Genomic DNA, 17,919 nt, shown 5'->3' with positions numbered 1-17,919 from the left:
TTCCAAACCGTGGCCGTGTTTTCGATTTGGAGAAAGCCCACAACACCTGCTGGAGGACTGGTATCCTCTGTACTTTCTACATGTGGGGCTCCTGTGGCCGCATGCCCCATTTCCTTAAGGAACTTTTAAAAAACCGAGTTTTCAAGGTATGTGTGTGTTCTGCCTTGTTGGATACCTTCATCCAGGAAAACGGTGTGCCTCAGGGTTCCGTCCTGAGTGCCATCCTCTTTGCTATCGCCATTAACTCTGTAATGGCCTGTCTCCCACAGGGCATCTCAAGCTCCCTTTTTGTTGACGATTTTGCCACCTATTGCAGATCTTCACAGACGTCTCATTGAGTGGCATCTTCAGCGATGTCACAATCGTCTTCACTCATAAGCATCAACTGTACCTTTGTGTACACTGATTGCTCTCGACTGACCATGCTGTCGGGTGTGCCTTAGTCACTGGCACCAACGTTTTTTAGTATGCTTTCGGAACACTGCTCAGTATGTACAGCAGAGCTCTTCGCCCTGTATCAGGCAACAGAGTACATCTGGTGACAGGTTTTTCGTCATCTGCTCCGACTCTCTCAGTGCCCTTCAAAGCCTCTGTGTGCTGTACACCATCCATCTCTTAGTCCAATGGGTCCAGGAAAGCTGTCACTTGCTCACTTTGGCTTCACCACTGGCCGTCCCTTTGTGGGAACAAGCTCAGAGTTGTTAAGCCTCTGCCGGCCGCTTGGACGACCTCGTCTTGGCCCTCTCAGGCCAGGAGATCATTTTAGCTAGGTTGTCTATCGGGCACTGTCTTTTTAGCCATTACCATTTGTTCAGTGGTGCTCCCCGACTGCTTTGTGCTCATTGCGCTCAACCTTTAACAGTCTGCCATTTCCTGGTGGAATGCCCCCTTTTTTTTACCCATTTAAGTTTTCATTTGCATTTGTTGTCTGAGTTATTGGCTGTTTTAGTGAATGACCCAGGGCTGTTTACCACATTTTACTTTTTATCTGTATAAATATGATGAAGGCCATTTAATTTTTAATTCATGACCTCCGTTTCTCTATGGCATATTTTATAGACCTTTCTCCACATCCCTGTTTTTAGCTTCTTATCTTCCATCGATAGGGATTAACATGGAGTCATTTTTAACTCCTCTCTTTGTCTTCGTATTCTACCATTCTGACCAGAGTTGTTTTTGAACCCTAAAACAAAAACAAACAAAAAAACTTAGTTTCTTATGGCCATATTGTATTACTGACAGTGAGATAAAACATTATCCTTTCCTACATGCTTGCCTGTTCTAGAAAATGTCCCATTGTAGAATTATTATTGTGAACGAGAGCTGACTCACCAGTTGGTGCCTCACTTACCCCTTCTTAGTGGAATGAGAAGGGTAAATATTGCTTTGTTTAAAGTATATTGACAATGGAAAAGACTGTATTGTACCTGTACATATGCATCTTTCAAAAGTACACATACTGCTTGTTAGCATACAGTGCCTTATTAATTGAGCTAAAAGATTAAAATAATGGTGACCAACAACTGAGTAAATAGATGCAATTTGTCAGTGCAGTACCCTCAGGAAACTGCAGCATCATCCTAAGTATAATGCCCCCTGCTAGTATGTCTACTGTATGCTCTTTGTGTGAGATGTAAGAGTAAATATAGTTTTCATCTGTTATAATTGGTTGGCAAAAGAAATATTTTTTATTAAAACTACAAGAACCTAAATATTTATCAAATTTTCTTAAATTACATGAGGTGTGTTCAAAAAGTATAGAACTTTGTTTCCTTCATGGATCAATGAAGTACGGATGACTTTCTTCAGTGGGGATTTGGTAGAAGACCTTCAGGCACAATGAATTTTTTCCCACGAGCAGAAAGCTTTGTTCATTGGCAGTGAGTTTATGAGTAAGGACATATATTGAGCATTCATCAGATTCCATTAAGTTGTAAAATGCTGGAACATATTGAGCAGCAAAACACAAAACAGCATCAGATTTTGCCAAAAGCTTGGTTGTACTCAAGTGAAAACCATTTCCAAGATTCAACAGACTCTCTGGGACGTTGCTATGAGCAACTTGTGAATAAAGGAATTGGTAAAACTGCTTCAAAGATTGCTGCAAATCAGTGGATAGTGAACTGCATTCAAGCAGACCCTCTTCAAGCTGAAATGACAATGTCATTGAGCAAGTGCAGACTTTAAACCATTGCATCACAGTATGAGAACTTTCAAATGAGAAGAAACGGGTAAGCATTGAATTGGTACATTTAATTTTGGCTGTAAATTTGTTCAAGAGGAGACAATCTGCAAAAGTCATCCCGAAACTGTTGATAATGAAGCAGAAGGAACACTGGTTGGAAATGGCACAGGATGTGTTGAAAAATGCAAACATTATTCCCAACTGTCCGAACATCATGATCATGATGAGACATAGGGTTAGGGGTAACACTAAGATGCAGTCATCATAGTGGGAACATCCTGTGGCTATAATATCAACGAGTCACTATTGGAATCGACCATCTCATACAAATATGTGGGTGTAACACTTCGTATGGATATGAAATGGAATGATCACATAGGTCCAGTTGTGGGTAAAGCAGATAGTAGTCTTTGGTTTATTGGTAGAATACTGGGGGAAGTACAATCAGTCTACTAAAGAGCTTGCTTACAAATAACTCATGCGACCCATCCTAGGACATTGCTCAAGTGTGTGGGACCTGTCCCAGATAGGAATAACAGAGGATATTGAACATATACAGAGAAGGGCAGCAAGAATGGTCACAGGTTTGTTTAATCCCTGGGAGAGTGTCACAGAGATACTGAAGAAACTGAAATGGCAGACTCTTGAAGATAGACGTAAACTATCACGAGAAAGTCTGTTAACAAAGTTTGAAGAACCAATCTTAAATGATAATGCTAGGAATATACTGCAACCCCTATGTATCGCTTGCACAGTGATTGTGAGTGTAAGATTAGAATAATTACTGCATGCACAGATGCATTCAAAGGATCATTATTCCCATGCCCCATACATGAATGCCCCTGAAAAGAACAAGTGAAGAGAAGATGGCATGCAAAATACAATGGCTCAACTGATCCCCATTCCAAAAGATGTGTGTTTCCAATAATGGTGGGAGTGCTGCGGGAAGTCTGGCAGCCCTATCGCAGAGACTAATTTGAAGGGGATTACATCTCTGTACCTCCAATCAGTAAATGTACTTCTGCCAACCAAAGATCTTTAACACACCTCTTATTATCCAGCTTATGGACTCGATGTTGCAATTATTAAGTTTATTGTTATAATTATGTGATAAATTAAACATGAACTGCCAGATGATAGTGTGACTCTCAAAATTAGTAGCTATGTGTTTTTAACGTTGTCTTACTGTTTGTTGTATGCTAAACAAAAATTTATATTTCTTACGGTGCTTCCTCTTCTTTTCTGGAAAGACATGGGGAAAATCATTGCATTCATTATGTTTCCATTTATGAGACATTGCTCAAGGTGGACCTGTTACAGTGACTGTCCACCTTAAAGCATTTTGTTTATAAACTTTCAGTCTCTCGTATGAAAAGAGGTCTCTTGCTCTAAGAATACTTGATACAATCCAGTGTGCTATTTGCATTTCAACTAGGTCCATAAATGAGACATTTCTCTGTAATCTTGCTGCAGATTTGTTTCCATGTTTCCAGTAAATATTTTTAGTGCTTTAATCGGGCTATCAGCTCTTTTTAATTATTCATCAAAAGAAAAGTACAATTATATTAACACCTGAAAAGGTAGTGTGTGTTTCATACATACAGCCTAATATGTAACACAAGTGTCCAAAATTGTAACTAGTTAATCAGTTTTGCCAAAAGTCATGACACGAACTTTCAGGTATCTAACTAAAGTGTGTTCATAAAGTTGATATACTTTGTGTGACAAAAAAGTTTATGCAACCAGAAGATATGGTTGAATATTACTGTAACTTCATACATTTACACGCCATTAGCAGGTATGTAAATGATTAGAGATGCACTTTTGTGTAATTGATAGAATGGCCACCACCGTCCGTTAGTGTTGTTTGTGTTTAGTGTTCTTACTTCGTAATCCATTCATATTTGTGCCTGCCATCTGAGAACAAGTAATGGACTCCCTGCACATTCTACGTCATCCCACACCATTGGTCAGAGATTGTAAGCAGCTGGACTATGGAATTAATATCTCATGCATTAGGCTGCTGCTAACGCAGCAGCACAAATGACTACCCCCAGGGGGTCCACAACTCTTTTGTGGATACGTGCGTAGCGAGCACGGGACCCCGAGCTAATGTGGCCCTCCTTCCTTTCCGGGCTGCATACCCTCCCTTTCCGCATCCTTCCCCGTCCCCCATCTTTGCCCCCCCCCCCCTCACCCCTGGCTCTTTCCTTCCCATTCTCCCCCTCTGGGAGAATGGTTTGTGCCTACGTCCGGAGACGGATGCTCGAAACTGTTACAAATTCCTTGCTTTCTACACTTGCAAGTCTTCATCCTTCCTCTGTCCTTCTCTTTTCCTTCCCTCTTCTCTTTGCCATTTTCTCCGCTGCGGCGTTTGAGACCCCTCTTCTTTCCTTTCCCTTTCTCTTTTTTCCTCCCTGTGCGTGTCTGAAGGCCGACCCACGCACTTCCATGCGTAGCCGGTGACGGGGTAACGCGTAATTCCCCACCCCGGGTAGACAGGTAGGACACGTTACGTGTGGCAAGGATGCCCATGAGGGTGCTTGTCCACCTCCATCCCCTCGCTGCATCAACTGTATGGGTGACCACGCTGCTTCCTCTCGAGATTGTCCTGTTTTTAAGGACGAAAAGCTCATCCAGGAAATTAGAGTAAAGGAAAAGGTGTTGATCTTTGCTGCTCGAAAATTATTCGCCAGTCGACGGCCCACCGTGCCTCAGACAGGAAAATACAGCACTGTCCTTGCTTCTCCTTGGCCAACAAAGGAGGCGGCCACGCAGACTTGCGACCTCACCTTTAGTGCCACGGTCGTCCGCTCGGCCAGCGCAAATATCGCCCGTTCAACCTCACCACTTTCGCCTGCCCACTCTCTGGCTCACCCTTCGTCGAGTTCTGCTAAATCTCGAGCCCAAAAGTCAGACACCAAGACTTCGAAAAAAGAGCATACTCGTGAAGAGTTTTTATGTACCGCAACTTCCCAACCATCGGTTCCTCCTTCCTCTAAACATCATACTTCCAAGAAGGCTACAAAGAAACCCAGTTCCTCTCCTTCTCCACCAAGGCGTGTCCCATCTACAGCACCACCTGGCGGAAATCGCCCTCGGCCGTCTTCTGTGTCGCCGAGGCGCACTGCTGGCGGCCGATCAACCGGCCGATTGCTGGTGGCAGGAGCTGCTCCTGACCAACCTATGGATCAGGATCTTCTGCCTTCGGCTGAATGCCATTCCATGCTGTCGGTCGGCAGTATTCGAGCCAATCGGGATGAATTGTCGATCCTCTTACGATCCTACTCGCCGGTCATCTTCTGTCTTCAGGAAACAAAGCTGCGTCCCCATGACCGCTTTGTTCTCTCTCATTTTCAGTCGTCCGATATGATCTCCCCTCTGTTGAAGGCACTCCAGCACATGGAGGACTCATGATTCTTCTCCATGAAACTCTCCATTATCACCCAATCCATTTAAACACTTCCTTCCAAGCTGTCGCCGTCCGTCTTTCCCGTTCCGGATACACGTTCTCTCTTTGTACTGTATACATTCCATCGTCCACACCAATGGCACGAGCTGATCTCCTTCATCTTCTTGGTCAGCTTCCACCCCCATATTTGCTGGTTGGGGACTTCAATGCCCACCACCCGCTTTGGGGATCTCCACATCCTTGTCCACGTGGCTCACTATTGCTAGACGTCTTCCACCAAGCAGATCTAGTTTCCCTCAACACTGGGGTCCCTACATTTTTGTCTGCCTCCACGACAAGTTTATCTCATTTGGACCTTGCGGTCGGTACTGTTCCGCTAGCTCGGCGCTTCGAATGGTTCGCCCTTGATGATACACACTCGAGTGACCACTTTCCGTGTGTCCTTAGACTGCAGCCTCAACTGCCCTTCATGCGCCCGCGACGCTGGAAGTTTGCCCAAGCTGATTGGACACTTTTTTCGTCTCTAGCGACATTCGATGACCGTCACTTTCCCAGCGTCGACGATGAGGTCTCACACATTACCGACGTTATTCTTACAGCTGCGGAACATTCAATACCACGCACCTCCGAATTGCCCCGGCGCCCCCCAGTTCCTTGGTGGAACGAGGCATGCCGTGATGCAATACGTGAGCGGCGACGTGCTCTCCGCGTTTTCCGCCACCATCCTACTTTGGCCAACTGTATCCGCTATAAACAGTTCCGAGCGCGATGCCATCATGTCATCCGCGATAGCAAGAAGGCAAGCTGGAAATTCTTTATTAGCTCATTTAACACCTTCACTCCCTCCTCGGAAGTTTGGAGTCGGCTTCGACGGTTCTCAGGCGCGCCTAGTTTCTCCCCGGTCTCTGGGCTCACTGTCGCGCATGACACATTAGTGGACCCCGTCGCAATTTCTAACTTGTTGGGTCAGCACTTTGCTGAGATTTCGAGCTCTTCAAATTATCCGCCAGCGTTTCTCCCGAAGAAACGTGCAGCGGAAGTGCGACCTCTTGCTTTCTCCTCTCAAAATTGCAAAAGCTACAATACTGTTTTCTCCATGCGGGAACTCCGACATGCACTCTCTTCTTCTCGCTCCTCCGCCCCAGGACCGGATGGTATCCACGTCCAAATGTTGCTGCAATTATCAACCCATAGTCTGCGTTACCTCCTTCGCCTTTATAATCGAATTTGGACCGACAGTACTTTTCCCAGACGATGGCGGGAAGCTATCGTCGTTCCTGTTCCGAAACTTGGAAAGGACAAACATCTCCCCTCTAGCTATTGCCACATTTCTCTCACGAGTAGTGTCTGTAAGGTTTTGGAGCGTATGGTGAATTACCATTTAGCGTGGTGGCTGGAATCCCGCAGTCTTTTAACACCTGCTCAATGCGGATTCCGAAAGCATCGTTCTGCAGTTGACCATCTTGTTGCTCTCTCCACTTATATCACGAACAATTTTCTCCGGAAACGCCAAACAGTAGCAATATTTTTTTGATCTGGAGAGAGCATACAATACCTGTTGGAGGACAGGCATCCTCCGCACACTGTTCTCTTGGGGCTTTCGAGGTCGGCTGCCCCTTTTTCTTCGCGAATTTATGGCAGAGCGAATATTTAGGGTGAACACTACTCTCTCCCGTACTTTCTCCCAAGAAAACGGGGTACCCCAGGGCTCCGTGCTGAGTGTTGTACTGTTTGCCATTGCCATCAATCCAATTATGGATTGTCTCTTTCCTGATGTCTCAGGCTCCCTCTTTGTGGACGATTTTGCGATCTACTACAGCTCTCAATGGACCAGCCTTCTTGAACGACGTCTTCAAGGATGTCTCGATCGCCTCCACTCTTGGTGCATCGAAACCGGCTTCCGTTTTTCTCCCAGTAAGACCGTTTGTGTTAATTTTTGGCGATGTAAGGAGTTTCTTCCGCCCTCCTTACATCTAGGTCCTGTCAACCTTCCGTTTTCAAACGTCGCTAAATTCTTGGGTCTTATGTTTGACAGAAAACTGTGCTGGTCCTCCCACGTTTCCTATCTTTCGGCTCGCTGTCTGCGATCCCTTAACACCCTCCGTGTCCTGAATGGTACCTCCTGGGGAGTGGACCGAGTGGTCCTTCTCCACCTCTATCGCGCCTTAGTGCGCTCGAAATTGGACTATGGAAGCATAGTCTACTCCTCTGCTCGGCCATCTATTCTTCGGCGTCTCGACTCTATCCACCACCGTGGATTACGTTTAGTGTCTGGAGCTTTTTACACCAGCCCTGTGGAAAGCCTTTATGCTGAGACTGCTGAACCTCCGCTGTCCAATCGGTGAGCAGTCCTTCTGAGTCGTTATGCTAGCCATCTGTCATCCAGCCCATGACCTTTTTTTCGACGCCTCCTTTGATGTAGGGTATGCAGGCCGCCCATCCTCCCTACTACCACCGGGAGTCCGCTTCCATCAACTGCTCCATTCTCTTTCCTTCTGCATTCCTAAAACCTTCTTGACAACTTGGGGTACAGCACCGCCTTGGCTCCGTCCCCGGATCTGCCTGCTCCGTGACCTTTGTCGATTTCCCAAGGATGGTACCCCTTCCCTTGTTTATCATCGGGCATTTGCTGCTCTATGTGCACAAATGACGGACGCCACATTTCTTTACACCGACGGCTCGAAAACATCGTTAGGTGTAGGGAGTGCCTATATTGTTGGCGACACCCCAAATCACTTTCGGCTTCCCGACCAGTGTTCGGTTTATACTGCGGAGCTTTACGCTGTTCTCCAGGCTGTCCACTAAATCCGCCGCCATCAGCGGATACAGTACGTTATCCGCTCCGATTCTCTCAGCTCTCTCCTCAGTCTCCAAGCTCTTTATCCTGTGCACCCTCTGGTCCTCCGGATTCAGGACTGTCTGCGCTTGCTCCACCTGGGGGGCGTCTCGGTGGCGTTCCTCTGGCTCCCGGGACACGTTGGTATCTGTGGAAATGAGGCGGCCAATATTGCAGCCAAGGCTGCAGTCTCTCTTCCTCGGCCAGCTATTCAATCGATTCCCTTCACCGATCTACGGAGCGTTTTATGTCGACGTGTTGTTCATTTATGGCACACGCATTGGTCGACACTTATCCATAATAAATTGCGGGACGTGAAAGCTCTTCCTTGTGCATGGACCTCTTCCTCCCGAACGCGTCGTCGAGAGGAGATAATTTTAACTAGACTGCGGATAGGGCACTGTCTTTTTAGCCATCGACATCTTTTAAGCGGCGATCCTCCCGCACTCTGTCCCCACTGCTCTCAGCTGTGGACGGTAAGACACCTTTTAATTGAGTGCCCCTATTTTAATCCGTTACGCTCCCGTCTACAGCTATCGCCTGATATATCATCGATTTTAGCTGATGACACGCGCTCAGACGACCGCGTTCTCAAGTTTATTAGTGCCAGTGAAATGACGTCAGTCATTTGAAGCTTTTTTTGGGGACAACCCACCCCTTTCTGTAGTGGATTTTTAAGCCTTCCTTCTGCTTTTAGTTTCTCCAATTTTATGACTTTCGTTCCTATTGCTGCTGGTTTTCAATTTCGGTTTTTTAATGTTTCCTAAGTCACGGACCGGGCGCTAATGACCATAGCAGTTTTGCGCCAAAAAAAAAAAAAGGGACTACATTTAAAGTGATGCCGTGGCTAGGAGGCAGAGACTGCTGATGTATGGCATTGCATCATATTCAGCAATGAATCATGGTACTGCATTACCCCAGATTCTTCCTATGTTTTGGACAGGAACAGTGGTGGTACTCCTGGCATCATTGGATATTACTTCTGATCACAGCTGGTAGTGACTGAGGGAACTCTGATGGCACAACAATATGTCAAGGACATCCTGCATTCTGATGTGTTACCTCTCGTGCGACAGTATTGTGATGCCATTTTCCAATGGGACAGTGCACATCCACACATGGCATGTGTGTCTATGACCTGTCTGTGTTGTTGAGTTACTGCCGTGGCCACCAATATCCACAGATTTGTGTCCATAAAATGTGTAGGACCAGCTCATCAGATGCCAGCTCTGCCCCACTGCCATTGCCAAAGATATCAAGGATCAGTTACAACAGTTGTGAGCCAGCTTGGCTCAGGAGAGGATACAACACTTTGACACCATTTCCAACTGAATCAGTTTATAAATCCAGGCCACAGTGTGTACAGCATCATACTGATAAGCGGGCTCATAGTACCAAGTTTTTCATAGATTTTGCTGTGTTTTATAATCACTGAAATGACATCACTCACTGTCTTAAACTGTAAAATTTCATTTATTCCCACTCCATTTCTAGTAGATTCAGATTTTTGTCAGGCTTTGATACTGTTATTATGTTACTTTTCAACACTAATCATACAACAGATTAAAACAAAGCAAACATTCAAAGGAATAAAAATTTAATTTCTTCAAGCAGCAGATAATGGTGCTTATGTTTGTCTCTGAACAGATTTTCTAGATGTACAAACTGCATTTGCAAGTTGAATCGTGAAATGTTGAAACTAGAAAACAACTTAAGCACTGGTAGTAACAAAAGAAAATAAGGTACATAATTTTCAGAGCAGTTAGTTTCTCCGACCTGGGAGTTTTGAAGATAGTCTTTTCTTTGGTAGTGAACAGCAAGATACAAGGAGTTGTAAGATTTAGGCAAGCAGTAACAGCAATAGAGGGAGAGGAAAGTCCTAATCCAAGCCACACCCATATGGATGCACAAAGTGCAGGAAAAATTATTTTGATTTATCATGTTTGACCTGTAGAAGACTCAAACCACTATATTCAGAATCACATAAGTTGATACATTATATTTCTTTTGGAACTTCGTACACTCTGATTGAAAAACGTCTTTTACAGTACACTGCCCAGTACCAGCTATTATACAGGGTGTTACAAAAAGCTACGGCCAAACTTTCAGGAAACATTCCTCACACACAAAGAAAGAAAATATGTTATGTGGACATGTGTCCAGAAACGCTTACTTTCCATGTTAGAGCTCATTTTATTACTTCTCTTCAAATCACATTAATCATGGAATGGAAACACACAGCAACAGAACTTACCAGCGTGACTTCAAACACTTTGTTACAGGAAATGTTCAAAATATCCTCCGTTAGCGAGGCTACATGCATCCACCCTCCTTCGCATGGAATCCCTGATGCGCTGATGCAGCCCTGGAGAATGGCGTATTGTATCACAGCCATCCACAATACGAGGGGGTGGGACTAGCAATGAAACCTGTGCCCTATATATTTGCAATCAGCTTCACTGTGGGGATGGGAAGCTGTCGATTTAGTCATAGCCTGAAGAAGTTCAGTGAGTCAATACCACTTTACTGATCTGCATATCACAGATGTTACTTAAAAAGTTCACATAAATTCTAATGACATCTGTTCCATACACAGTAACTCTAGTAAAATTTGTAACAAAAGAAATGGAAGGGACCTTGATCTACCTCATTAGTAGTCAAAAGCACCTACCTTTAAGACATCAACATTGCAATTAAGAGGTTGCACCATAGTTACTTTCTCTGACATTCAAATTTAACATTATTATGAACATAACTGTACTGTGTTGATGCAGTCCCATGTGGGACGTTCAAAGCTAATGTAGTTTTAATTAAGGTTTAAGATGTTTCTCAAGATCATGTGTTGGGATTTATTATTAATGATAAAGTGCAGAGCCAACATTTTGTCCACAACTTATGTTGGGTGAATCTTCTGGGATAACTGAAACATTCACACAGTTACTAATTTGCATTGCAGCTGAATAGACTGAAGAAAATACTTAGCTCATTGAAACTACTTCTTGTACTTAAGAAAGTCTTGTTACTGTTTAATTATTCTTGTTTATTTTCACTACAATAGTGGAAAGCCAGACAGAAGAAGTGGAAATGCCACTGCATGAAGCAGCTCGGCGGGGCAATCTTAGTTTTCTGCAAGAATGTTTAAGACAAGGCGTATCTGGCACAGGATTGGATAGTGCTGGTAACACACCTTTATACTGGGCAAGCCATGGTGGCCATATTGACTGTGTAAAGGAACTTATATCATTACCAAATCAAATAATCGATGCTCAGGTACATAATCACCTTTTTAAAATCACTGTGGCATTAGGAGTAACATATAGTGAATTCTTATAAATGAAGTTATCTATCTTTCTGTATTCCTTTGCAGAATAAAGTTGGTGACACTGCACTGCACGTAGCTGCTGCCCGTGGACATACTGAAGTTGTGGAGATTCTGTTAGAAAAGGGGGCAAATGCTGATTTGTGCAACAAAGATGACCAGACACCACTGGATCTTGCTATGAATCCTGCTCTAAGGAACATCATTCAGTTGAATAAAACACATCGCACAAACAATCATTTAACTTGCTACAGTGCAGAGGACTATGCTGATGATTCAGATTGAAACTGCATGCTGCTCTTCTTTCGTTGCTGTGATATTGTAAACACCAAACAAGTAAGATATCAGAAGACTATCTGAGCCAGTAGTTAAACATTCCAATATTTATATAAAAATGGGGGAAGAACAATATTAAAAGATGTGTACAATAGTTTAATGCATTGTACTCCTGTATTAAAAATGGATAAATTAATTCAGTAACAATTTGTTGGTTGTAACCGAAAGAAAAAGTATATTTTATTTTGTAATATTTGGTACCAAAGTAATAGGTTTTGAAAATACATTGGATAAAATGTAAAGTTACCCAAGATACTGCAAGTTAATGACAAACTTTAGAATAGCTTTAATGACTGATGTGCAAGAGTAACTTATTTCTAGTGACTGGCTGTTCTGCCCCAGTCTTGAGATTGGCATCTACAGCTAACAGAAATGGGGACGCTTAACTACCAAGCAATCCAGGGTGTCTCTAAGGTCATGCTACCATAATCCTTTGCGAGTTCAGGGTGCCCATTTCTTCTGTTTACCTGTTCAGCTCGAGCCAAATTAAATCGGTGGAATGCCACATTGAAGATTTTTCACAAACATGTTACTCTTTTTTGCAGTTTGTTAGAATTAAATGTCAGTTAATGGCTTATTGGTGTTAAAAGTCCTTCACATCTTCATCTTCATTAAGATGAAAATTAAAGTCTAATTTTGAGTAACTCCAGTGTAGTGGATGAATCGGGCCGTACAGAAGTGGGAGGAGTTTCATATCCAACTATGTTTTAATAAATAAATAAATCCAGCTTTGCATTTGTAAAAGATTCTTGGACTTTCATATTAATTTCCTAGAAGTATGTTCTGAAATATTCGATGTTATATATGTATAAGAGCGCTCGCTCTCAAGAGTGACTTTGTTAGATTTTGTGATATCATTATAACAAATGTTCACCCCTGGTAGCTAATTGGTCAGCATGACGGAATGTCATACCTAATGGCCCGGGTTCGATTCCTGACTGGGTCAGAGATTTTCTCTGCTCAGGGACTGGGTGTTGTGTTGTCCTTATCATCATTTCATCCCCATTGACGCACAAGTCGCTGAAGTGGCGTCATCTCGAAAGACTTGCACCAGGCGAATGGTCTACCTGACGGGAGGCCCTAGCCACATGGCATTTTCATTTATTATAACAAATCATAAACAAGTGATGGGAAACTTTCCTGGCAGATCAAAACTGTGTGCCAGACCGAGACTCGAACTGGGGACCTTCGCCTTTCACAGGCAAATGTTCTACCAACTGAGCTACCCAAGCACAACTCGCGCCCCATCCTCACAGCTTTACTTCGGCCAGTACTGGGCAGCTCAGATGGTTAGAGCACTTGCCCGCGAAAGGCAATGGTCCCGAGAATGAGTCTCGGTCCGGCACACAGTTTTAATCTGCCAGGAAAGTTTCATAACAGCGCACACTCCACTGCAGAGTGAAAATCTCATTCTGGAAACAGTTGATGTATATGTGATAAATCTTCAATGTGCCATTGCCTTGAATTAGCTTCTCCTGAGCTAAACAAGTAAACAGCAACAATGGGCACCCTCCAGTCACAAAGGATCACAGTAGTGTGCACACAGGGACATCTGTCGGACTGCTTGGTAGTTGAGCACCCAATCTGTTAAATCTATATGCTTGTAGTCATGAGAGCCAGTATCTATTATTTTCACATTCCAAGAAGACAACCAACAATGTGGCTTGTCTTAGCCCAGCATACAATGAAGTCTACACTGGCTATTTTGTTGCCATTCTGTGTTGTCTTCTCAGTGCTGGGTTTTGCTTCATGTGTCGTTATTGTCTCATGTCACATCCACTTTTGTCTAGAAAAGCAGACATGCTAAACTCAGTGCTGTCTGCTTTCTGTCAGGCCAGGTTGGTAGTGAAGGAAAGAAATCAGTGTCAGTTTAGTAACTTCGATTTGTATGAACTGAGCTAGGCCCTATGAGCCATTGCGCCAATTGTCTTCTACGAGTGTGCAGTTGTAGATATTCTCATCTGTGCATAAACTTTGCGCTGTGTAACTTTTCCAGTATCCTGGGTACTATTAACATAATTTTTGTATGCCTATAAAAATGATCTACAGTTTTAAAATTCAATATGCAAAATTCTGAGTTGATTTCTTGTATTTTAGCCTTACAGAGGTTATCCACTTCACATCCAGGTGTAGCAATTGTTTTTAAATGGAGCAGTGTGTTCATTTATGATGTATTTAATATAAAATGCTGTGATCATTTACGTTGTGTGTTAATTCGTGCAAGCTGCTGTGTCAGTGCCGACTGAATAATTTAAAGTGTGCTTTATGGAAAACAGAAATATTTCTAATTTTAAAATTTGTATTGCAACATCCATGATTTATGCTGCAGTTCAGCTATACAGACTTGAGTTGTGTGCATTGAAACAGTTTTGTGTCTACTTAATAAGATACCTGCAGCTCATAATGGGAATAACATAATAGCAATAGAAGATGGTTTGTCAGACTGTTGGTAAATTTCAATTAATTGATCCACAAAGTTTCAAAAATGATTGTTATGTTAACAAAATATATGCTGTAAACACTTCTTCTTGTTGAGATCAAAATAGAAGCCATGAACTTGTTAACTTGAATCGCTGTTGGTATCAGCGCAGGCCACTAACACATGAAACGGGTGCTTTAAGAGTGAGTGTGTGTGTGTGTGTGTGTGTGTGCTATTAGCTAAAGTCAATGCAATATCTTCAAGTTTGTGTTGTGTACTAACATAATAGATGCAGAAACACATTAATATCAGCTGCACTTTGTGTGATACAGCCTACATACTGTCCTAGTCTTTATGAGCATTGTTTCAAACAATTTCAATAACACCTCACTTTTATTGCCAGTTCAGCCCAATTAGAATTCAAACAAGGATAAAATTTGCATCTTTGGTTAAAAAGTAATTTCAGACTTTGACAGCATCAAAATAGTTAACAAACATTTACAGAAAAATTCAAACTTTATACATATAAATGAACAGATATTTCTTCATAAATAGGAAATGTTTGGTGATGGGTAATTGTGTACCAATTCAATCAGAATCTAAGACTGATTGGACAGTTTCTCCAATCATTATATTAGTATGCTTTCCCAAGTATGTGCACTATTTATGTCTCTTCCTAATAACTTGCTTCTTGCTTTTGCACAGTGTACATATTTTAATTATGAGCGCTCTTTCTTTTACACCTCTTGAAATCTCCATTGATGTAGTAGCCCCTTATTTTCTTTTGTATTCATACAGCAATCATTTTACCTGTAGGTTATTTGTCCTCGCAGTAATGTCGAAATGCAAGGTGTCTGTTACATGAAAGAATAGTCTTTTAGACCAGAGGATGACTTTCCATTCACATAGTACACTATGATAAGGCTGCTGCCTATCAGTCTGATGTGCATGTGTCAAATATGACAACTGGAAGTAATTTTAAGATTTTTTTTCTGGTGTGTGTTCTGCATTTGTACCATTGTGTTTTGTGTTTAGAAATTATGTGGAAGTTCAATAAATATCTTGTCTATCCTCCCATTTCCACACATTGTGCCTTACAAATACTGATAAATGCTGTTCTTTTCCAGTTTTGAACATACAGTTGTTCCTCCTATTTATCTGTAGTGTCATCATTGAGATGATTTTCTGATTCAGAAGTTTTATTTAACACCAAATGACTCTTCAGTTAAGCATGTCATTATTATGACCAACAAGCAACTGCTCCTCCAACAAATGAAGCCCAGAACTACCTTTTCAACGAGACTGTTTTTCTTGTGTATTGTCAAGCATCTCTGTGTATACAGCTTACTTATTAATAAAACCATCTGGATTATTCACCATGTTCATATTGATGCAAAATTTATGCATATGCATAATATATGTTAGCTGTGTCCAAAAAGCAAAGCTATAATGTCTTGGGGGGGGGGGGGGGGGGGATTTACAAACATTACTGTTTTTCTATTTTAAAACAGCGGATCTTACTGCCAGTGGTTTTGCAATTGTAATTAAATTTCCAATAAAGCAAGTATATCTTCCACTTACATGTTTACTGTACAGTCATTCGCTTCACCAGAAACTGGATTATATCACAGTCTAAAGAAATCCCCTGGTGTAAACAAACCATATGATTCCTTATGCCAAATCTCAGCTCATTTGTTTACTTCTGGCAGTATGGGTTTTTGTTCATTGTTTATTTTGCTCCCATCTTTACTGGTATAAATTCTGCAAAAGTTCCGCATCTATCACTGTGTTAAATTTTTATATTCTCTAGAGTCCAACCATTGTCCTTCGAACTTGGTATTATTCTTTAATACAGGCAGTAACTGGTCGTCAGCAAACTTTTCGTTCTTCTCAAAGTTAAAGAAAACTGTAGGCAGGCAAATGCTACCTGAGACTTTGTCAGATGTTCGTACAAATGTGTTCTCATTTGCAAAACTAGATTGAATAATATAAAAAACTGGAAGTTGGCTGATGCCAGAGAGGAGGGCAAGGGCTCAGGGAGTGCAGGAAACAAGCCCAGCCCCCACATAAACTGACAAGGGTGAGGAGCCATGTGGAATACACCCGGCCTGTCTCCTGCAACACTGGCAACTTAATCTGTGGTTCATACTTCCACAAAAGCAGAAGTCGTGCAGGGACGTAAACCAATGGAAAAATGCTGCTATCAGAGCATAAAAAATGTGAATATGTTCCTGTTTGTTTAAAAGATCCTGACTGAAAATTGAGGTACCAGCTGTGCTGTCTGTCTACCTTCCTTAGCATCTTTAAAATTTTTCCCAAAAGTTGTGGCATGTACACATATTTGCACTTTTTTTTTTAAACATGGAACTCACCTCAAACTCCAACAACGTCCCCAAGCCGTAACTCACTCACACCCACTAATCCATCACCCACCCACTCACTCATTCAGCCCAACTCATTATCTCTTTGTGTCTCGCTGTTGTCACAGCCACAATCCCCTTTGTTCTGTCCTACAACTACAGTCTCCTCTTACTGCTAATATCTCATTCCTTGCCTCCTTCCTACAGCTGCTCTCTCTTCCATGTTGTCATTGTCATTATCACTGGCTCTCAGCCACGTCCACTTCCTCATTGTCCCCTTCACTCTTTTCCTAGCACTGTTCTGTCACTGCAACAATGTCCCACTACCATTGTCTCTTTGCAGTTTTTCTATATCACAACTGTCTACTATCTTCCAGTATTTATTACTTTTCTGTTTCTTTGCCACTGTCGCTGTCTTCTTCTCGCTCAACATAAAAGAAGCAAATATGTTCACATTCCAAATTTTTTAGAATGCCGAGTAAGGTAGAATGAGGCAGCTGGTACCCAATTTTTCAGTTAGTCTTTTAAATTAATGGACATATTCGCATTTTTGTGTTCAGATAGGAACATTTTTCCACTAGTTCCTTTCTTTCCCCTCCTGTGGCAGGGCATGTAACTCATAAGAAAAGAAATGTATTGGTCAGTAAAATTTAGATAGTTTAGTTATGTACGACCGAAACCATGCAAATCTAATTTTACACCTTAGGCAAGATTTTATGTGCAAAACAATGTTGCATGTGCATCAGTACTACAACATGGGGTTTCCAGATGATAATGGAGACACTTAACAGCATATTTTCCCATGCTATGTCAATTTATAAACTATGCTTTTGTATCACATATACAAGTAGGGTACCTTTGAACATCTGCAGCTCAGAAATGGATAAAGATATGAAGAAAATTTTCAAGGTTGTTACAGATTTTGATCTTAAGAAAACATCATAAAAATTACAGCCATTTGCTGTGCACAACCATCTTGGAATCAGCAGTTGGGTTTCAGTTTAAAAAAGTTTTTGGGTTGTTTCTCAATAAAGGACAAATGTTTCTAAAAA

General features: G+C 42.2%; 1 protein-coding gene across 1 annotated transcript in view; it reads left to right on the top strand.

The window, feature by feature from the left end:
- Nucleotides 1–15,970, top strand: part of LOC126481691 (osteoclast-stimulating factor 1-like) — a 78,358-nt gene extending 62,388 nt beyond the window's left edge. The window contains exons 4-5 of the mRNA XM_050105633.1: nt 11,492–11,703; nt 11,801–15,970. Of these exons, the coding sequence (XP_049961590.1) occupies nt 11,492–11,703; nt 11,801–12,037 (449 nt within the window). The 3' untranslated portion in view covers nt 12,038–15,970. The remainder of the gene's footprint in view (nt 1–11,491; nt 11,704–11,800) is intronic.
- Nucleotides 15,971–17,919: the final 1,949 nt, after the last annotated feature.

Source organism: Schistocerca serialis, chromosome 5, assembly GCF_023864345.2.
Source record: "Schistocerca serialis cubense isolate TAMUIC-IGC-003099 chromosome 5, iqSchSeri2.2, whole genome shotgun sequence".
NCBI classification, from domain to species: Eukaryota; Metazoa; Arthropoda; class Insecta; order Orthoptera; family Acrididae; genus Schistocerca; species Schistocerca serialis.
The sequence above is the reverse complement of the archived record's forward strand: the minus strand, read 5'-3'. Positions and strand labels throughout refer to the sequence as shown.